At 36.5% G+C, this 23,458-nt stretch overlaps 1 protein-coding gene across 2 annotated transcripts; it reads left to right on the top strand.

Annotated features, from left to right (window-relative positions):
• Positions 1 to 1,377: 1,377 nt before the first annotated feature.
• Positions 1,378 to 8,204, top strand: LOC129303712 (uncharacterized). Of its 2 annotated transcripts, XM_054943202.1 has the most exons (8): positions 1,383 to 1,646; positions 2,492 to 4,465; positions 4,557 to 4,611; positions 5,571 to 5,719; positions 6,188 to 6,274; positions 7,646 to 7,774; positions 7,853 to 7,919; positions 8,029 to 8,204. In XM_054943202.1, exons 1-8 carry the CDS (start codon positions 1,578 to 1,580, stop codon positions 8,139 to 8,141), a joined length of 2,643 nt encoding a protein of 880 aa, XP_054799177.1. In that variant the 5' UTR covers positions 1,383 to 1,577; the 3' UTR covers positions 8,142 to 8,204. The 2 variants fall into 2 exon arrangements, with proteins under 2 accessions (XP_054799178.1, XP_054799177.1); XM_054943203.1 differs by lacking the exons at positions 5,571 to 5,719; positions 7,853 to 7,919; positions 8,029 to 8,204 and having other exon boundaries at positions 1,378 to 1,646.
• The last annotated feature ends 15,254 nt before the right edge of the window (positions 8,205 to 23,458 follow it).

Genomic DNA, 23,458 nt, shown 5'->3' with positions numbered 1-23,458 from the left:
ATGTCTCTATATAATAATTCTAAAAAGTGATGTTATATTATTTTTTATTTTTTTAATGAAAGATAATTTTAAAAATATTTTTTAACTATTATGGAAAAAGTCACAAACGGAATTGAATAAACCTTCTAGTCAATTCAAATGGGATCCCCGTACAAAAACGCACAACGGACCGAGGATTAAAGTCCAATGGACTCGATTAACGGGCTCTAGACTTAATGGGCAACCTGCTATCTTAGGCTGGGCTGGAAACCCAGTTAGCAGTTCCCTGATTAATAGTATGTGCAAGCGATGTGCGAACCCATGTGCAAAGAGTCCAAACTTCTCCGAGTTCACGCTGCGATGTTCCCAACTTACTGCTTCCCGGTGGCCCATGCAATGACGCGGCCTTCTGCCTGGAACAGGATCTAACGTTGATTTTACATTCATACTCTGTTATGAAATATAAAGTATTTTTTAAAAATTAAAAATTTAAAAATGTAAGATATTTTTAATCTTTCAATATATTATCATTATTTTTTTTAAAAGTGTCTCTATTGATATATGATTTTATATTTATTATAAGATGTTTAATAGAAGTAAATATGAAAATATATGGTTAATTTGAAAATAGGTAATTACTTTATTGAATGATGAAATTTGATTAAAAATGTCTTACATTTTTTAACGGAATGAGTATCACTTAGTAAGATGGTTTGGATTTATTGTTATTATTACTGTAATTTTTTATAATTTCTGAAGTTAATGAGATAAATAAGATTTTTTTAATCTTGAGTGAGATTAATAAGATTTATTGTTATTGTTGTTATAATTTTTCAAAATAGTTGCCACATTTAGATTCCAATGAAGCATTCGATATTTCATTTTATTTTATATTTCATTGAGAAAAATGCTGTTTAACTTTGTTGCAATCCAAATTACTTTTTCTGCTGGCCAAATGCGATATAGACCTTTTAAATAAACGCAGGATTAGTGAATAGTAGATAATAATATTAACGAGTTGACTAAAATTTGATGTGTTTAAGTTGGTGAATGCTTTCTCAATGTCATGACTGTCAATTTAGTTAGTCAATATAATCCATCTAACAATGCTACGAATGAGAAAAGAGTTTAACTGTGCTTCGATAAATTATTTGCAAAATAGAAGGGCTTTAACTAGAAAATATTTTCATGACAAAATAAAAAAAAAATGAAAAATAAGGGGTTGATTGATGATGCAATTTTAATTTTCAGTACAAAAAATTTACATTCTAAATTTGTTATTCACTTGAAAAAATAAACAGTGTTAAGGGATCGCCTGACGATCACGATACATCCTAAATTTGTTGCACTGGCTGAGATTTCGCCACTCGACATAGCATGAGATGGATTGCATAGAATTTTCATGAATTCCGTGGTCACCCGAATCCTTGAATTTCATCTGATTTCATTTTATTTTATTTTCCCTTTCCCACATCTAAAGGGCTAAAACCCTTCCTTCAACCCTTCCCACTTCCCAGCATCCCTTCATGAAAAACTAGCGCGCTCTTTCTCGACAAAGTGATACCCAAAGACGAAGGCGGTCTTGGTGCGTTTCAAGGATGGTAGCTCTAGCTACAGTCGCCTCCTGGACCCCCGAAGATGATCTTTTGCTGAAAAATGCTGTGGAGGTAAGAGTTTTTCTACCGTTGCTATCCATTTCCCTCCCTTTTCTGGAAGTCCAATTGAACCCGCTCGTTCTTTCTTCCATCTTCTACATTTTGCAGTTACTCCTTCATTGTGTCATTTCTCGTTTCCCGTGCTTCTGATAGTTCGAGAATCTAGTGCCAGTTTCTGTCATGTCGGGCACGGATAGAAAATACCTTTCAGTTTTATAGGCACGATTATTTTGAAACCCGGAAACTTACAATAAATGTTTTACTCACTGTGGCTCAGGGTACATAATGTCTATAGTATTGCTTTTAGTGTGTCTGCTCGGGATTTTGGAACAGGACGATTAGTTATTTGTTTCACTATCCATTTATAACCTGAAGAAGGGGAGTTATTGTTCACCACTGGGGCAAGTTATCACGGAGAACCTTAACTGACCTCATTTTTTATTCCTCCGCTAGCTCGTCACTTCCTGAATATAATGGCAAATGAGCATGAATTGTGTAGGATTGTGAATATTGATGTCTAAGGAAATGCTGTGCAAACCTCTACATTGAAGTATTTATTTGCTAGGCAGTATATGTGAATTGAATAAATCTATGTCTTGCTTTCTTCTTTTCATATAATATTGTGTCGCACTTACTTGAAGGCAAGTTGGTGAATTTCCCCAAAGTAGTTTGTAGCTAACTGCTATCGATATTAGAGAGATTTCTTGATTCCCCTTCTTTTCATTTTGTTGTATGCTTCAATTTGGGGGTGAGAGGCAGGGGATTTTCCTATTGTTGCCAAATTCAGGAAAGGACCATAGTAGAGACTCCTGTTCCTGGTTTCCTGCTTGGGTTAATCTACAGTTTCCTGTTTGCAGGCTGGTGCTTCCTTAGAGTCCCTTGCAAAAGGTGCAGTGCAGTTTTCACGGAGATTTACCATCAGAGAAATACAAGACCGTTGGTATTCTCTACTCTATGATCCGATTATTTCTGAAGAAGCATCTGCATGCATGAATAATGTTGAGCTTTCTGCTTTGTCTCTCCCATCAAAACTCAGTAAATTTGGGCATTCAAAAGAAAGAAAGTTTGCTCCTGTTAAGAGAAAAGCTGAAAGTGTTCGTAATTCTTACTATGCCATGCGTAAAAGAATATTGAATGATGCAATTAATTCCATGAACTTAAGTTTTCCCATGAGGCCCGAACATGACAATGATGCCATGATAGGAGTTGAGCCTTTGTCTGAAAATTGCTTGCCTGATGTTGCCCCAAATCATTTTGGATTCCAAGGATCAAATTATGATCATGTACATTGTGCTTTTCCTGAAAATATTATGGATGGTAATCTTGCGACTAGTGGAGTTACTGCCCATACCTTTTACAGTGGTGTTGACAACCCTGTTGAAGAGAACTTCCCTATTGAAGAAAAAAATATACTTAAAGATGAACCTCAAGTCCTTGGAGACAGTATGTCTTTTAATGGAGGTGTTGAGGAATTTGGTGGTCCAAAAGAATTGCCTGTAAATAGCCTTATGGGAGATGATAGTTTGGTATCACTGCCTTTATCAACATTTGATCTGATTAACAGTGACCCTGGAAATTTGTGTTCTGATTTTGATGGAAATCATGTCTTTAATTCACCTGATTTAGAGTGTGGAACATCATTTAGTACCTCACAGTTATCTTCAGTTCCTGAATTGTCAATGTGGAGAGCAGGTGAGGGCATCCAACAGCCTAATGTGCCGAGCAATGCCCTTAAAAATTCAATTGCTTCTGGGGAGTCTTATTTAGCAGAACTGTCTGATTCTCTTTTGAACTTCACTAACGAGGAAGAACTCTATTTGATGGACGTTGATGGAAAAGGTGGGTTTGATAAGTCTTATTATGATGGTCTAAGTTCACTTCTCTTAAATTCACCAGATGATGTCAGCCTAGATCAGGTATCTACCATAACTGAAACAGAGACGTCCGTGGCTTCACATTCACTGGTTAAAAATCCATCTGTTTCATGTCATGTGGAGGTAGATGACAAAATGGTGTTGAGCTCTAGTGATTTAAAAGTAACTTCCAAATCAGATGTTCAAATTCCATCTTATGCCTTAGCTAAAGACCCTCGATTTCCTGAATTAACTAATGGAGTCATTTGCTGTGCATTCAGTACTGAGGACCCAGAAATTCCATCTAATGAGGATGTTTTCCTACCTTTTGACGTGCCCCCTTTAACTGCCCCCACCTCATTCAAACAGTCTTTAAGAGAATCCAATAAATCAAGTTCATTGTTGGTTGAGGATTTTGGACATAGCCACAGAACTGGAGATAGAACTCTGAAGCAAGTCGAACTAAAAACCCATGGAGAATCTCATGTGTCTTCTCACATAGTGGGATCTCCTCCCTTGCCTGGTGCTGGTGCTGGTGCTGGTGCTGGTTCTAAGGTAAAATGTGAGTTGTCCAATAGTCATACCTCCCTCCCGGTGTCCAGGAGTGCAGTTATGGAATCTGGTGGCTTAGTTGCAATTCGTTCAATCAGTGCAAACATCAATGCAGATTCAAAGAAAGAGGCTGTCGATGTTGGCTTAACAGTGCATTTACATAATGATTTAGCAAATACTTTAAATGAGAAAGCATCTCATTTTTCTGATAGCTTTAGAAATTATCCTCACTCTAATGCCCCTGGCAAGACAATGGAACACGATTTAGCTATGCCTGTTCAAGATCAACGTTTGCCACATCCTGAAATGAGATCCTCAGTTGTTGCTGAGTCTGAGCTGGTGGCAAATCCTCCAACATTAGATCAAGAAGAGCAATATATAGAGAGTGATGATGACGTTCCTTATTATTCTGACATAGAAGCAATGGTAAGGCATGTAATGCCATCATTTCAATTGACTATTTGTTTTACCTTTTTTGATTTGTTGTTAATTCTGACTTATTCTGTTCCTTCCACAGATACTTGATATGGACTTGGATCCTGATGACCAGGATTTGCATTATTGTGAGGAAGGTAGTGCTCAGATATAGCCTTATGATTATTGTTGCTTGATCTTTGTTGTTTGGTGTCATGTTTTTCTTAAGAATGGAATCTAATGTGACTGATGACGTGCTGAATAACATTCTATGCTTTTAAGAAGCTGCCTCATGGCACGGGAGGGGGGTGCTTAAGGACTCAATTCACACTCTTAATTGGGCATTCTGTAGTGTAAAGTTAACATTTGATAGGCTTTTACCAACGTTCTTGTGGACTAGTATTCCTTTTGTTTGTTTGTTTCTTTTTATTGTTATTATTATTATAGTTTTGTGTAATTCTACTCTTCAGCTGCTAAATATCTGTATTTCATGGAATAGGTTCCAAAGTTTTTGTAGATTCTGTTTGTGTGTTTGACTGGATTGGCATAAGGTTATTGAAGATGCTTCTTTAATTCTTGAGTTCTATTTTGGTGTTATCAGATTCTTCATACTGAAGACAGCTAAAATCCAGTAATGGCATTCAGTATCGAATGCTATATATGTTACCAATGTGATGTAGGGCAAGGGGAAGAGGGGGAGGGAGAAGGAGAAACAGGAAGAACAAAGGAGAGATAGAGGGGGAAGAGAGTTGCGTGACATCAAGAAGTCTCAATAATGATTCAATGAGCAAATAAGCAATAGCCTCGCATCGAAATAACCCTGGGCTATTCAATGCAATATTAATAAAATAATGTAATCCTATATTAAATAAAATAAAATCTAATTAAATTAAATACAATTACTAAAACGCATAATAAATTTAATAAAATGCTAAACTATTGTACATCTAGAGTACATCTCCAATTTCCCTTCGCCATGTTTTTTATTCCACACTTCCAATGGTTTTTGTAAGGTGAGTGTCATATTCAACTTTGTGTTTAAAGTGAACGTGCATAATTTCTTATTGTTTCTTTTATGACCAATGTATCATAACAATATATTTTGTCTACTATTTAGTATTGAAATATCAACACGAGGGTGCTAAGCGAACTATTATAAGGCTGGAACAGAGTGCCGATTCCTATATGCAAAGAACAATTGCCTCACACGGGGCTCTTGCTATTCTATATGGTCGCCATTCAAAGCATTATATAAGGAAACCTGAGGTATTTGAACACTGGAACTCTGCATGACCTACTTACGACCTGAAAGGATCTTACGATTTCTTGTTGACTTTTCGATGTGTAGCAAGTTTGTGCTTTGTTTTTCTTAATTGGATATTTTATTTGGATTGTGTTTCTGACTTTAGGTAGTGATGTGATTTAAATTATGAAGTGCATCGTGATGAAGGTCAAAGATTCTATAAGGTCATAATATGATAGGTTTGTTTTACAATCGCAAGCAAATGTGCTTAAAAAAGTACCCATATTGACATACACTGTTGTTATATGTGAAGCTCCGAGCCTGGAGTAACTTGTACACTTGATTTGTGTGTGTGGGACTTTTTGTTTTGAGAAAATTTGGAAGTATGAGCATTCTGTCTGACATTATAGTATCATCCAACTGAAATTGACTCTGCAAAATAGATTCAACTGTTGGACAATTCTGTTGATGATGGCTAACTTTTTGTGCAGGTTATACTTGGTCGGGCAACAGAAGATGTCCTTGTTGACATTGACTTAGGCAAAGGAGTGAATGCTAACAAAATATCTCGACGACAGGTTAGTATATTTACCAGCTTTGACTTGTATCTTCATGTGGCAGCAAGTATTTTGCTGCACCTTCATATATTCTGGGAAGTAAGGCATGCATTACTTTCATCTTACTGTATATGCTTGACAAGATTGTGCTGGCAAATTATTTATGATGCACTAATAACTATTACACCCTTTAGGAAATGCTTCGTTGGTTATTTTCTTGAATTTATACTGGATTTTAGCCATTCAGCTATTGCTACATTTAATATGGGTTAATTGCCAATGTTGAAACCGCACTACTAATTAGCAAAACTTCTGGTCCAGAGTTGGTGTCGTGTCCCAGTAAAATGTTCTGTCATCCCACATAAGTGGAGTTATTGATTTTTACCCCAGAAAAAAGTTATGTTAAAAATTACCGTAGTGTTTAAAATATAAAACAAATTTCGGAAAAATACATTATATTTTATTTTTTATATGGATAAGAGGAAATAAATTACATATAAATTAGCTCTTTTTTAGTTTATTTTTTAATTACATTTCTACCTGCAATTTGTAAAAATCATACTCCCTCCGTTCAAAAATGTAAAATATTTTTAATTGAATCTCACCCCCCAATAAAGTAGTCACTTGTCTTTAAATTAACCTTATCTTTTTACATTTACTCCTATTTAATAGGGTGTTTTACCCTAAAATAAATATAAAGTATTTGTTTAATAGGGACACTTTTAGAAAAAAGGTAATGATTATACCTTAAAATCTTGAAAATGCCTCACATTTTTTAACATTCAACCTCTCAAAAAATGCCTTACATTTTTGAACGGAGAGAGTATAATTTTATAAGATGCACTTTAAGTCTGGAACACACATAGAGTGACAGGGGCAACCAAACATTGATATCTTCCAGTTCTGAGATGCGGGATACCATTTATTATCTTATCAAATTTGGATATCTATCCACCATCGCTTCTTGACTTCTTGTAGTCTTATTCTATGGCATTTCATACCTTAGCATGCAAGATACCATGTTATCTGATATTATTGCATACCGATTGTATCGTTAATGTTGGCTTTATTTGCTCCTATATCAGAAGGTAGCTTCATTTTCCATTGTAATTTGCAGCCTTTGTTATATCATGAACAGACTGATTGTGGGGACAAAATCTTGTCTCTCGTGGATCATGTGCACTTGTAATGGTCTTTCTGCTTAAAATGTCCTGGTCATCTTATGAAGGCAAAACACTGGAACACAGCCCCACCCCCCACACCCCCCCCAAAAAAAAAAAAGAAAAATCGACTGGGAAAAACGGCAGGCTAGCTGTTGTCTTTGCTGCGTTAAAGGAAAAAATGAAAAGGCTTCAGAATTTTTAATTATGTTCTACCTTGCTAATCTTGCAGGCAATTATAAAAATGGATAAAATTGGATCTTTCTACCTTAAAAACCTTGGCAAGAGTTCGATCTTGGTAAATAACAAAGAAGTGCATCTTGGTCAGTCTCAACAACTTAGTTCCAGTTGTCTAATCGAGGTATGCTCCTGAGGCTTCATTTAGTTGCTAGACATTTCTACAAGTCTGAGTTGTATATGTAAATGATTAATTTTGCAGATAAGGGGTGTGCCATTCATATTCGAGACAAATCAAAATCAGGTGAAGCAGTACCTGGATAGTGATGGTAATACCGAAAATAACCAAACTCTGTAGTGCCAAATTGTAAATGGCAGCAAGAGATGTCACAAGCATAGAAAGTGCTTATTTTAACTGCACTTTCTGATTTTGGTAAGGTGTGATTCGGCTGTTGTATGTCAAGGCTTCTAACAAAGTTACGTTCCCCTGGAAAGGACTTCTGTGTCTAGGCGCATTCTTCCACAAATTGCTAGGCCAAAATTTTATGTAATGTGGCAAATATAGCCCAACCCGAGATTTTCTGCGTACCAGTTTTCATTTTACCGATGCTGAATCCCCATCTCGTCATGATGCAATTGAGCTATAGGCTAAGTAAATGCGTGCTCCTCTTCCCGAGCTGACAACTAAAGGTGACAAAACATATAAATGGACATATTGAAACCCATGTGTTGATATCTGAATAAATCATTGAATATATGCTTGCTTCTTTAGTTGACTACCGAATTGTGACACAATCCAGTATATGTTAAAAAGTTTTAGAAAGTCATTAGGCTGTAGAATTCGCTGTTTATCTGTTATATCGGGTCAGTTTTGTTTCGGGCTCCCTACCCTAATGAGTTGACATATTGTATCCACTATTAAAAATCAATATATTAAAAATTATATCGGCTTAAAATTCAAATATCTTGGTATTGATTGATTAAATTATAACTTATTGGTGTTCAAGTAATTCTTAGGCATACCCAGATTTACCTTTCTTTTCTTTTTTCGGGCCAGCACAGTTCACTTGTCTTGCGGCGTGCGGAACAAAATCATACCTTTTCCTCGGACCAATGTAATAGAATGAGGCATCCTCTGTACAATTTGAAGACATGACAGAGATGCTGGCTCATGACTGGAATGTAACAGTCACACGTGACTATGAAGAGTTGAATGAGTTATGAAACTAGAATTCGCAAATTAGCTGGCCAAGCGAGTTCACAGAATTGATTTTCTACTTTCGGGTTTTGCTTATCCCCGAAATTGAGGGTGTGGATTCGATTCGATAATCAAAGAGCCTAGTTTGCTCGGTATTCTCCCTTCATTCGAGAGGGCTTCTCGCCCTTTCATTTAGGGGGAAAAAAATGAGGCAGTCACGAACCTTTTAAGTTCACATTAACCCAGGTCGATGAAGATCTCTTCAACAGACTGAAAGGAACCAGTAAAGGAAGTGCAACAATATATATTTTTTCTTTTTCCTATTTTAAAGTGATTTCTTTCAATTGCGTCCACTTGCCAAAGAAAAATGAAGTAATATTTTTTGTATTCAAACGAATTTTAATATGGGATTTTTTTTCTGTCGGTGGTTTTCTATATCATACTAGAATATTAAATAAACCAGTGGAAGACAATGGCGAATATTCGGACCAAGGTTCCAAGAATTGAAGATGCTTTAAGTGATGCATGCTTTATAGGCGTAAAGAACGGTAAGGTCCCCTACAAAGGAGCATCGTTCCAGAGAAGAATGGGTTGTGTGTTGGAGATCCAGCAAACAAAGGATATGGGCAGGGCGGGCATATTGGATCTCATTCGCAGTTGCTGGCTATGACCACCTCCTTCCTTGCTTGCTCGCAAATTGCGATCATTAATGATACGCCTTGCCTGGCCTCTATCCAATCAACTGGAAGCTTCCTGATTCCCCATATGCCTCCTCACCTTGCTCATCTCTTCCGAATAATGTTACTGTAATGAATTATTTTCACCATACTAGCATCCATAACCAGGAAGATAATACTGGATTTGGTTGCTTTTGTGAGTAAAGGACGTTAACGTAATATAGTTGCAGGCACATTCAGGAATGCGAGATTAGAATTATTGTGGAAACAGAACAACCCTTGGGAAAAGGCAAATAGTCATAGCCAGCCACGAGTGGCCTCTGTTTCTATCGTAGAGCGCAGAAAGTAAAATCCCAGTCAGGAAGGGGGCTTGAAAAAAAAGAAAGGACAAAAAAAATCCCTTGTCATGCTTTTTATAAAATTTATCTTTTCTTTTCTCTCCCTTCCATTCCATCCAACTAAAGACTGTTGAATAAAGGCGTCCAGTGTTTAGGTTGATATATTTTTATACAAGGAGAATAACCTTGTGGACAAGTGAACTATCAACTGGGCAAATAGCCGAATACAACACAAAGGAGCCTGACACACTCAAGCCGAGAGCTATATGGATTCTATCTATCTAGTCTAATCTGTCCAATGATTTTGTCGTTTACTACGCACGAGTATAGTTTAAAAGGTGGGCCCTTCCCGGCATCTGTCACTCCCAGAATATTCTGCTTTCCATGCTTCATGATAAATGCATTTGGTGAGCACATCATGTGATCTTTCATCTTCAATTCATAAATTATAAACACCTGCCTGCCCATAGCTATGTTTGATTACTTTGCTTCTTACGATTCACATCAATCCTTTGGTCCCTCCCTCACTGAAACCATCTCTTTATAACTTGCTGTGCCTTACTATTTGTCAAGGAGAAGGAGACAAAATAAAATTAACAAAATGTAAATCACAGGGTGAAATTGGGGCTGAACTCTGAAGTACAAAACACCTATTGTTTCATCTCAAGTGCTTCCCCCCCCCCCCCAAAGAATGTTTTTGTTGTGCATTCCCACAAACTTGACTACTTTTATTTAAATACTCAAAACTTATTTTCATTTACTATCTATATATATTGCATCTATCATTGATATTATGTTTTCTATTCTTGAAATTGAAAATAAATTAAATTGTTTCCTGTTTGGAAATCAATATCACTTGAAAAAATAGTTTGATTATTTTGAACTTCAATAATATTGTAACTATTATTTTATTGAAGAGATATAAATACAATGACACATAAAAATATATATGTAACTGGCAACATGTCAACAATCAATATAGTCGCTATAAAATTATATTAAACGCACTTTGTTCAGACATCTTTTTATGAAAACATGGTCACTAGATAAATAAATAGTATAATACCTTAAAAATCAATCATCGAATATAAAAATGTCATGAGTGATCAATAATATGATTTATTTTAATATAATATATGAAAAAATGAATCAAATCTTATTTGTCGTATTGCCGACTTTACAAATTTATGTAGGTTGAGAGATTATTCATTATTACATATCCCAATGATTTCATATCATTCATATTCTTCTTAATAACGGTTCGATGGAAAAAAAGAGAAATTAAATGCAATGAAAAGATAATATAATTATTAATTAATTTCATTTAAATTTTTTTATTAGTCAGGGTGCGTGGCATTTATATATACATATTAATACTCGTTCCATTAAAAAATGTAAGGCATTTTTAACTGAATCTCACCCTCCAATAAAGTAGTTACCTACTTTCAAACTAACCTTATCTTTTTATATTTATCCTCACTAAACACTGTACAATAAATATCAATAAGGGTACTTTTGATAAAAAGGTAATAATTACACTTCAAAAGATTAAAAATGTCTTACATTTTCTAACATTCAACTTTTAAAAAAATGTCTTATATTTTTAAACAAAGGAAGTATTAGCTTTTAATTCATGTATGCATTGATTTGATTGGGTCAAGTTTTTATATTTTTCCTTTAAACAGTTATTGAATTTATAAATCACATCATTTATTAATTAATGATATAATTTAGTGCTGATGTTATTATATAATAGTCCTACGTATATTTTAAAAACAATAAAAATTCAGAGATTGAAGTGAGAACCGATAAATAAATAAAAAAAAGTTAAATTACACACAACTTTTCTAACTTTTGAACTATATATAAATAATCTCTTTAACTTTTAAAACTTAATAATAAATTTTTTCTTGAACTTTCAAGTTTATATAAATAACCTTTAGCCATTAATTATATATTCCTTTAAACTTTATTTTTGCATACGTTTAAACCCTAAACTTTCATTGATATGCGGATAACCTGCAAACTTTAAAATTTTAAGTTATGTATAAATAATTAATGTATAAAATTAATCATATAAAGTTATCTATATAAATATAAGAATTGAGGAGAGCTTATTGTAAACTTTTAAAAGTTAAGGAAGTTATGCATATGTGGTTCAAAGTTGAGGAGAGTAATATATAACTTAGCCTGCAAAAAAAATGTCTCTCATCAGCTGTTAGATATTTATGTGAAATATCTATAGTTAGACGTATGGATCAAGTTTCAATGCTCGTCAAGGGGATGAGAATAATAAAACTCATCACCCTTATGAAATCTGGATTTTTCAGATTTAAAGTTTTTATTTTTATTTTTATTTTAAATTTATTCAAATAAAAATTATAAAAATTTTAATAAATTTTCTGTATAATGGTTTATTATCAATATGTATAGTTCAAATTTAACTTGAATGGTCCTAATTTAATATTAATTTTTTATAATTTTTTATATTCATAATGCGTGCTACTATTTAAACTATAACTAAATAATCGCATGTTGATAGTGAATGTGAGTGCTAGGAAGCGATGCCATAGGGTGCGGCCGTGGAATATTGGAACGAATATGTTTAGGGTCAGACAGGACACAGGACATCCATCTCGTTGGAGTAGGCATTGGGTGGCTGTTCTTATTTTATGCGCTCCTTTTCCCTTTCAATTCTCAAACCATCATAGGTAGTGAAACCCTTCAATTATCTACAAGTCCCATACCCCTACACACGCAAAAAGATAGACTTTGTGTAACACTTGCCCCGAGTGTTATCCAAAAATCACATAATTCAAACAAACTAAGTGTGGTTAAGGGGTTGATCCTCTAACCAACTTAAGAAATAAATCATTTAAAACCTTAAAAATAATTATAGGCTCTACCTATAGCACACGGAAGTAAGTTAGACAAAAATGGAATAAAAAGATGCTGTCATGACAGTAATTTATTGCTGTCATGACAGCCCTCCTGGGCCAACTTCCAGGAGGCGCCATTCCGTCATTTGACCTCCGATTGAAGTGATTTTAAAGCTCACACGTCACATTCAAAGGATAATATAAGTGTACCAAATTTCAAAAAGATCCAACGGTCGAATTAAAAATTAGACATGTTAAAAGATTGACTATTTTTTTTTAATAAATTTGAGTCTTAAAATTTTTAGGATGTTACATTCTCCCCTCCTTTAAAAAGGATTTTGTCCCCAAAATCCAAGCTAATACATGAACCAAAGAGATAAACATACCTAGGGAAACAACTGTGGATATTCCTTCCTCATTTGATCCTCAGTCTCCCAAGTTGCATCTCCCGGAGCTGTCCCTTTCCAAATCACTTTTACCAACCGGATTGTCTTATTTCTGAATTGCTTATCCTTAGCATCCACATACGATCTGGTTCAGTCCGGTAGGTTAAATTCTCTTGAATTTCAACCTCCTCAGGTTCTATCACATGCGACGGGTCTGGCTGGTACTTCTTCAATTGTGACACATGAAACACGTTGTGTAGACCCGCTAACTGAGGCGGCAATGCCAACTGATAAGCCACCGGCCCAACTTTCTTCAAAACCTCAAAAGGACCCATATATCGAGGAGATAACTTTTTAGCCCGAATTGAGCGTCCAACGCCCGTCAATGGGGAAACTTTGAGAAAAACATGATCCCCAACCTCAAAAGACAAGTCCTTACGACGATTATCTGCATAACTTTTCTGTCTACTCTGTGCTGTAAGAAGTTTTTGTTGGATCAATTTTATTTTTTCTGTGGTCTCATCTACCACATCCGGTCCCATCATTGTCCTCTCACTCAACTCATACTAACAAAGAGGCGATCTGCATCGTCTTCCATACAATGCTTTATAAGGAGCCATTTGAATACTGGCATGATAACTGTTATTATAAGCAAACTCTGCCAGAGGTAAATGCTTATCCCAGCTTCCCTGAAGCTCTAGGGCACATGACCTCAACATATCCTCTAATGTCTGGATCGTCCGCTCAGTTTGTCCATCCGTTTGTGGATGATAAGACGTACTGAATTTCATATCTGTACCCATAGCCCTTTGCATAGCTTGCCATAAATTCGATGTAAACCGAGGATCACGGTCTGAAACAATATCCCTCGGTACCCCATGTAGTCGCACAATTTCCTTAATGTAGATTTCAGCATACCTATCAACCGTATAGGTGGTCTTGACCGGTAAGAAATGTGCTGACTTAGTCAAACGATCTACAATTACCCAGATAGAGTCAAAACTAGCCTGGGTCCTCGGCAAACCAGATACAAAATCCATTGAAATACTCTCCCATTTCCATTTAGGAATCTCCAAAGGCTGTAATAACCCCGATGGCTTTTGGTGCTCTATCTTGACCTTCTGACAGGTCAAACACTTACTAACATACTCTGTGACATCCTTTTTCATGCCTGGCCACCACCAATGACGCTGCATGTCATGATACATCTTAGTAGCACCGGGATGAAGGGTGTAGCTACTTCGATGTGCCTCATCCAACAATTTCTTTCGAATAGACTCATTGTTAGGAATACACACCCTATCCTTGAAAACCACATACCCATCATCACTAAACCAATAGTCCATTATCTCACCATTCTCGATGTCTTGACTTATTTTTAACAAAATCGGATCTTGAAGCTGAGCATCTCGTATCTCTTTCCAAAATTCATTAGAAATAACCATAGTATTAAGACCATTCAAAGAGAACTCAGTCATACCCAAAGAAATTTCAACCAAAGATTCCATCAATTTATGCTCCCGAACCATTAAATAGGCTACATGTAAGGTCTTGCGACTAAGAGCATCTGCTACCACATTTGCTTTCCCCGGATGATACTTAAATTTAAAATTATAATCTTTAAGAAACTCCATCCAACGTCTCTGTCTCATATTCAGCTCTTTTTGATCTACCAGGTACTTGAGACTTTTATGATCGCTCATGACCCTGAACTCTGTTCCATAAAGATAATGACGCCAGATCTTTAACGCAAAGACCACCGCAGCCAACTCGAGATCATGTGTTGGATAATTTTCCTCATACGGTCTAAGTTGTCTAGATGCATATGCCACTGCTCTCTCATCTTGCATTAGAACACAACCAAGACCCTTATGAGAGGCATCAGTATGCACATCATAGGGCTTTTGAGGATCCGAAATCACCAACATTGGAGCTGTTGTTAACCTTTCTTTCAACTCAAGAAAAGCTGTCTCGCACTTATCATCCCAGATAAATGGCCTATCCTTCCTTGTGAGTCTAGTCAAAGGCATAGAAATCTGAGAGAAACCTTTGATAAAACGCCGGTAGTAACCTGCTAATCCCAGAAAACTACGGATCTCAGTTATCGATTTTGGTCTCTCCCATTGCATGACTACTTCAACTTTATATGGATCAACTGCAATACCATTTGCCGACATGATATGTCCCAAGAACCTAACCTCTTTCATCCAAAACTCGCACTTACTGAGCTTGGCATATAGCTTATGATCTCGCAGAAACCTTAGGACAGTCTTCAAGTGTCTGGCATGCTGCTCCTCATCTTTAGAGTAGATCAGTATATCGTCAATAAAAACTACCACAAACTGATCCAAGAAAGGTGAAAAATGTGGTTCATATAGTCCATGAAAACCGCAGGCGCATTAGTCAACCCGAATGGCATAACCAAAAACTCATAATGACCATATCGAGTCCTGAAAGCAGTCTTTGCCACATCCTTCTCACTAACTCTTAGCTGATGGTACCCTGAACGTAAATCAATTTTAGAGAAAATCTTGGCACCAACCAACTGATCTAAGAGATCATCGATGCGAGGCAGTGGGTACTTGTTCTTCACCGTAACCTTATTCAACTGCCTGTAATCGATACACAATCTTAAACTACCATCCTTCTTCTTCACAAATAAGACAGGAGATCCCCAAGGAGAAACACTAGGTCTAATAAATCCCTTATTTAACAGCTCCTTAAGTTGCTTCTTCAACTCAGCTAACTCTGAAGGAGCCATTCTATAGGGAGCCTTTGAAATTGGTTGAGTCCCCGGTACCAGGTCAATCGAGAATTCAACCTCACGTTCTAGAGGTAATCCTGATACATCCTCAGAAAACACCTCTGGGAACTCCCTAACAACCTCAATTTCATCCACTATACCTGTCTCAGACCCTTGGGTAGCGAGCACTACCACGTAAGCCTCACAACCCTGCTCAATCAACCTTTCAACTTACAAAGAAGAAAGAAAACAAGAATGACCAGGGTATTCCTTGATCACCTCCGGTACTTCTACCAAAGTCACTGTCTTAGCCACATAATCCAAGACAGCACCATAAGCTGTCAACCAATCCATACCAATAATTAAATCAATTCCTTGCATAGGTAATTTGATCATATTTACCCAAGTCAATTGCCTATTAAAAGTCATCTTAGTCCTACATACCATACTGGATCGACCAACTAAACCAGAAGTAGAGGAAACTTCTATATCATGGGGCAACTAGTCAACAGGCATAGCCATTCTATCTAAGCGCTCGGCAGAAATAAAAGAATGCGTCGCACCACAATCAAACAAAGCTTCTAAATCGAGGCCACAGATAGAAACCATACCAGTGATTAGATTCGATGACTTCCTAGCCTCCTCCTGAGATACTGTATACACTCTACCAGGAATCACGTTCCTCCGGTCCGAGCTCTCATGTAAATCAGGGCAGTCACGGATCAGATGGCCTAACTTTCCACACTTGTAACAAGCAAAGCAGCGACCAAAATGAACCCTACCACATCTATTGCAAGGTGACCTCGCTGTACTTAGAATTGGGGCTTGACTGGTCTGTGAAGAACGTGCTGGAGCATTCCCAGAGAAACGAGAACCCCCAGATCTCATATTACCACCCCGATTACCTTGAAATCTTGAACCCCTATTTAAATTTCGATTACTAGAAGTAGAAGAAGACCCGATTCTAAAGGAGCCATTATAAGAAGAACCAGAGCTAAAACCCATTCTCTTAGATACACCACCAGTAGGAGCTAACCCAAAAGAAAATCGACCTCGTGTATCCCTACTCCGGTTACTCTCTGTGTCTCGGCCTCGACGAGCGGCAATCCTCAGACGATTGCACATCTCATCATATGTCGCCTCGCCTAACAAAGATAGCTGCTGGCGGTATTCTGGCCTCATCTTTTCTAATAACCTCTTTGCTTTCCACTTGCTATCATTAGAAGCCTTCAGATATGTTGAGAACTTAGACAGCTGATTGAATTTTCTTATAAAAGTCTCCTCGTCTAAGTCCCCCTGCTGAAATGCATGAAACTCTGCCTCTTTCTCATCTCTGAAAGCTGGCGGAAAGTGAAAATCATAAAATCTTTCTTTAAATTCATCCCAAGACATAGATCTTCCATCTGTGGGCTTAACAAAATCCCACCAATGCTTGGCTTCACCAACAAGCTGCATCATAGCCAAGATAACCTTCTGCTCAGATGTACACCTCACAACAGTAAATAACTGCTCCATCCGATCCAACCACTCCTCAGCTTTCCCATCAAGCATACTACCATCATATGTAGTCGGATTAGAGCGAGAGAATTCCTTCCAAGGTTCAGATATGTCATCCTCTCGATTATTAACAACTGGTGTATGAGCTCCCATAGTACTAGAAGATCCCTGCCCAGCACTTAGGTCAACATGCTGATCTGGAACAGTATGACTTCTAAGATTTTGCTGTATATCCACCATAACTTCAAGCAGCCTAGCCATGACTGCATCTGTCCCCTGTGGTGGTGGTAGAGGTGGAGGCGGAGGTGGAGGTGGAGGAGGTAGAGGTGGTGGTCGTTCCTCATTCCTCGATCTACCCCTTCCCCTTCGAGCCATATTAGAACTGAAAGGTGTACGGCCACAAGCGTACGGACCTTTCTCCCCTCCTAAAGGAACAAGCCAGAGAAAGAAAAACCATATTAGTCTAGGTTAGTGGTAGAAGGGAAAGAGCATAAAAGTAATGTATTTAAGGTGCCAAGTAGGAAAAAGGAATCATAAACCTAAAACTGATACCAAATGTAACACTTGCCCCGAGTGTTATCCAAAAATCACATAATTCAAACAAACTAAGTGTGGTTAAGGAGTTGATCCTCTAACCAACTTAAGAAATAAATCATTTAAAACCTTAAAAATAATTATAGGCTCTACCTATAGCGCACGGAAGCAAGTTAGACGAAAATGGAATAAAAAGATGCTGTCATGACAGTAATTTATTGCTGTCATGACAGCCCTCCTGGGCCAACTTCCAGGAGGTGCCATTCCGTCATTTGACCTCCGATTGAAGTGATTTTAAAGCTCACACGTCACATTCAAAGGATAATATAAGTGTACCAAATTTCAAAAAGATCCAATGGTCAAATTAAAAATTAGACATGTTAAAAGATTGACTATTTTTTTTCTAATAAATTTGAGTCTTAAAATTTTTAGGATGTTACACTTTGCCTTAGCTTGATCCGAATCCCATCAGCTGCGGCATAAAATGCTGTTTTTTTAAGAGATTGTTTTCCTTGCCAACTTTCTATATCAATTTATTTTCCATCCTTGCCAACATTTTATTTTTTTCGCCCTCCTTGTAATTGCAATAACGGATTCCTAGTATGGTCATATTTATATGGGCCAGGGTTAAAAAGTAAATAACTTTTGGCTTTAGAAGTTGTTTTCAATGTTGGATCTTATTATCTCTAATACAGGTCATCATTCATTAATCAGAGCGGGCGCTGGATATCTGTATAGAATTTGGAATGAATCGTGAACATTATTATGGGTTTTCAATTTCTTTAACGAGTATAGAATAAAAAATATGGAAAAAATTTAACTGCATTATAGAAGGACATGTGAAAATGAATGCGGGCAACAATCATATATGGCTTACGGGGATGATTTGATTTGATGTTGGTGGAAGGGGAGATGAATTGATGAAAGTGCAGTGCTGTGCCCAAATAATATTTTATTAATATTGTGGTTAGTGGGTTATTAAGTCGAAACCTTTTTCCATTATAACTGTGACCCTGTCTAATTGTCCATAATGTTGACGCTGGGTGGACCTTCTCATTAAAATTCGAGGACCCCCACCTCCCTCTTTTCTCTCTGTTTTTTTTTTGGACACACTTCTTTCCTCATTTGAATGTCTTTAATTTTCTTACAATGACATGATAAACTAACTACTTCGTAAAAGCAGTTCTTTGTAAATATAAAAAAGTTAAAAATAATACCAACTGCTTTGTTCACAAAGTGGTGAACAAGTAAACTCATCTCAAATTTATGTAAATCACTGAATTCTGTTACACCCTTTTTAAAGAAACTATTTCTAATTTCACAAGTACTAGGAGTAATATGAGTTCTTGTCATTTTAGCAGTTGATTCACAGTTTAAATTCTAACTCTCATATAGTCATATGTGCAACAATCTAGTTTAGAGGAGACTGCCCTTATCCTCAATATTTTAAATGAGATCGGTTTCTATCGTCAATGATCAATAATTTAAACCTATAATTTTTTTATGTTAAAATTTATATATGGATTTATTTATCTTTTTACATCATGGAAGTTTATTATCCAAGAGGTACTACTTCTTTGCCAACTGCAAAAATACACATCAAACGAGTCAATAAGAGTTTTACCTCTCAATAGAGATTTGGACTACTCCAATCTCAATTGAAAAGTAAATCAAACATGCCTACCCATAAAAATTTGTGATGTTTGTGATGCAACAAAAGTTAACTATAACTATGCTTTCTTCTTTGGAATGTTCTATTTGATTTCTTAATTAGTAACAACTTAATCATTTGTTTTCCGTCCATTTTTTCAATTGGACACGCATATATCTATATGAAATTTTTTAGAAGGATTATTTAATCCTTAATATAAGATACTTTATAGAGTATTAATTATTTTTTCAATACTAATTCTATTAAACTCATTAACTATGAAAAAAGAATGAGATATAATAAACGTAATTTTTCATTTAAATATGTAACAGCCCTCCTAGGTCAGACTCAATGGTACCAGACTTCGCCTCAACTTCGTTAAGGTGGTAGAGGTTGGAGGTTCGAGTCTGGGGAGGTTCCAAAAGACCCCCGTGAGGGTGGGGTGAGGAATAACCACTGATTCAATGGTACCAGACTTTGCCTCAACTTTGTTAAGGTGGTAGAGGTTGGAGGTTCGAGTCTGGGGAGGCTCTCCGCAAGGGGAATAATCCGCATACTACTACAGGAAAACCTTTGTCTCCTGATGCTCACCGTAAGGGGTGGGGTCGCCCTGTTGTGGGGCCTGGGGGGAGAGTGTCTAGCACCACAAAAGACCTCGGGTAGGCGGGGTGAGCGGAGGGCTATTACATTAAAAGGCGCCTTTTATGTAACAGCCCTCCTGGGTCACCACTGCCTCTCCAGGGTCTTTTCCAGGCGCTGGACAACACACATGTCACCACATGATTGCCGGCTTTCCCACTGGTGGTACAGTGGTTATTTCTCACCCCACCCTCACGGGGTCTTTTGAAACCTCCCCAGACTCGAACCTCCAACCTCTACCACCTTAACGAAGTTGAGGCGAAGTCTGATACCATTGAGTCAAGTAAATTGTAACATCCCAATTTAAATTTTAATAGTTAATTTGGGTTAATAGAAATTTAAAAAAAAATAAATAATATTTAGAGGTAAGAAAATTAGCAGGAGATGATTATTAAATCTAACTTAGGATATAATTCTAAAAAAAATTAAAAAAAAATTAAAAAAAATTAAAATAAATAAATAAATAAAAAATAAATTATTAAATTATTATTATAATAAAAGAAAAGGGAAAACGTATTAAAAAAAAGGGGAATAATCCGCATACTACTGCGGGGAAGCCTTTTTCTCCTAATGCTCACCGTAAGGGGTGAGGTTGCCCTGTTGTGGGGCCTGGGGGGAGAGTGTCCAGCGCCGCAAAAGACCTCGGGTAGGCGGGGTGAGCGGAGGGTTGTTACAAAATACAAATAAAATTGAAAGTTTATCATGTTTTTAAATAAAATTAATAACTTAATTACCTTTCATTGATTTCAATAAGGTAGTTAAAGGTGTCTTATGATACAAACTAGGGGTGAGCAGACAACTCATAATCCACACAATCCGTCTGCACCTGGATTAAATGGGCAGGCTAAAACAAACCCATTAAAAGAAATAAATGGGAGGGGGCTAATTTTATGGGCTAGCTCGTTCTTAATGTGAATGGGTGGGATGGGCTACGGGTTACCCCTCGGGCTAACCGTCCCAGCCCGTTTATAGGTTTATATCAAAAAACAAATTGTGTTTCCCATCCTTCCTTATACAATGCGTTCTCATCTCTGCCTCTCAAAAATCTTGCTTCAACTTCAGGTCTCTTAACCTCGCTCGCACGCACAAACATTTCTTATCCCTATCTATCATTCTATGGCCATCGCTCGTACTTGTCTCTGCCTCTTCTTCAATCCTCAGTGAAGACTCTTATCCCCTCATCGTCGCTATTTCTTGTTGCTCCCCTTGTCTCTGTCATCTCTCTAGTGTTGCTCATGCCTCGTGCTTGTCTCTCAGCTCTCAAGTCTCAACCACTTAAGTCTCGTCCAGATCTAGTCACCATTATTGTCCCTTGAGCACTCTTCGGTTAGTCGATGGTCAGTTGGTAAGTCAAGCTTTAGTCTTCTTCTTATGCCTACACTGTCAAGACCATTGCTGCGGTCATCCCCTAAATTAGATCTTTGAGTCTAAGGGCTACACCGTCGGTTATGTAGTAGAGATTAAGCCTGCATCATGGAGTCTACACATCTTTGTCGCCATGTTCGCTGGAAAGCTCTATTGCATGTGGCTGTCTGTAGTATCGAATCTGCCTGAACCTAAGCTTTGAAAGAATGTGGGGTTTGAATTTGAAAGGTTTTTTGTTGTGATGAATTTGAATGATTAAAAATTTTATTGGGTATTGTATTTGGAATATATTTTAATGTTTTCACTTATGGATTTCTTATTAGATTCAAACAAAGTATCTTGAATTTCTACTCTTCCTCTTAATTCTTTTATGCTCTTTTTTTCCTAAAAAAATGGCATATTGGATTGGCCGGAATAGCTTAAGACTGTTTCTTCCTTATCTTTTCACTTTTTCTTTTTCTTTTTGTTTTTTCACATAAATGTTACTAGAATTGGTACAAGTTTTCTTCTCATTCATCTCTTTCTTTTAATTAGGATTTTAAAAAAATTCCATTGATTTCTAATTGAAAATGGGCTATTGATTTAAATTAGGAGCGTAAAACACTGGTTGATTTTTTTAATTAAAAAAGGCTATATACACAAAATGGGTTGGTCAACCTGCCTAGACCTGTACGTGGTCTACCCAGCCCGTTTTCAAACTAGTTGAAATGGGCTAGTAGGGTATGGGTTGGCCCTTCCTATTTTATGCAAAACGGGATGGGCTATGGATAGTCCCATGGGCTAGTTTGTCCCCCCCGTTGCTCAGCCTTAGTACAGATCATGTATTTTGAAGTGAAGTCTACTAAGTGATTTGTATTTTTTTTCCCTTAACAAGCAAAGTGTAACATAATTATAAGGTGCACACCTTCAATATTCTGTAGCATTGTCTTATGTTGTGAAGTTAAAATCTCGATCTAAATAGTTGAACCCCCTCTAATGGTAGATTTTTGTGTCTTTACGGGGGCTTTTTTCTCATCAATTTAATATCATAATTAGACCTATTTTTTAATGTATTATGTAAAGTTTAAAATAAATTACTGATATTCAAAAGTGTGATTTATTAGCATGAGTTTTATATGTTAGTTTGCTATTTATTGATTTGGGATGTTTTTTTACCTTTTTTTTTCATTTTTGTCAAATTTTATATTATAATAACGGCCTTAGTTTTGTAGCTTAATTAGTTGGCATTTGAAAGGTCAGGGCGTTGTTGGCTAGCTGGTTTACTTAGTCAGGTAAGAGTTTTAGAGTTAAGGCTTATCTGGCAAAGCCAAAGAGTGCATGATTTTAGCCTGCTGTTTTTTTTTAGGTAGCTTTGATTAATTCTTGTTCTTCCATATCGTTATTCTTCTTCTTCAGGGATTTCTCAGGGGATCGCTCCCATTGAAGAATATTGTATACAGTATGATGTGTAACACACCAAATTTTTTTTTTAAATAATTTAACTCAACCATAGTTGGGTTACAGCCACCCAACACATTTTTATATCAATAATTTCAATATAAAATATTTTATAATTAATATTTCAGATAAATTTTTACCTCCCACATGCCATTAGGCTAAATCACATTTGTCCATCCTTATACTCCCAACAAGTAAACTAAATCACATTTGTCCATCCTTATACTCCCAACAAGTAAAATAAGCAATTTAATAAATTTTCAACACAAGCCAGTTATTTGGCCTTATAATCATGCCATTTTAACCAATCCAAAGTAAACCAAATATTAAAATTACAGTCATCCAAATTGTACCAAAAATAGAAATAGTTTGAAAGGCATGATTACATTTATATATTCATATAATTGACAATAAAAAAAAGTCCTAATATTGGCAATATAACACATTATAAATCATAAATTAAATACCCAAAAGAGACAGTGGATCTATACCACTAAGCCTCTGGGACTCCTCCACGTGTCACT

This window comes from Prosopis cineraria, unplaced genomic scaffold (genome assembly GCF_029017545.1).
Source record: "Prosopis cineraria cultivar Desert tree isolate PC_DT_omini unplaced genomic scaffold, ASM2901754v1 PC2, whole genome shotgun sequence".
NCBI lineage: Eukaryota > Viridiplantae > Streptophyta > Magnoliopsida > Fabales > Fabaceae > Prosopis > Prosopis cineraria.
Note: the sequence above shows the minus strand (reverse complement) of the source record. Positions and strands in the feature narration are given on the sequence as shown.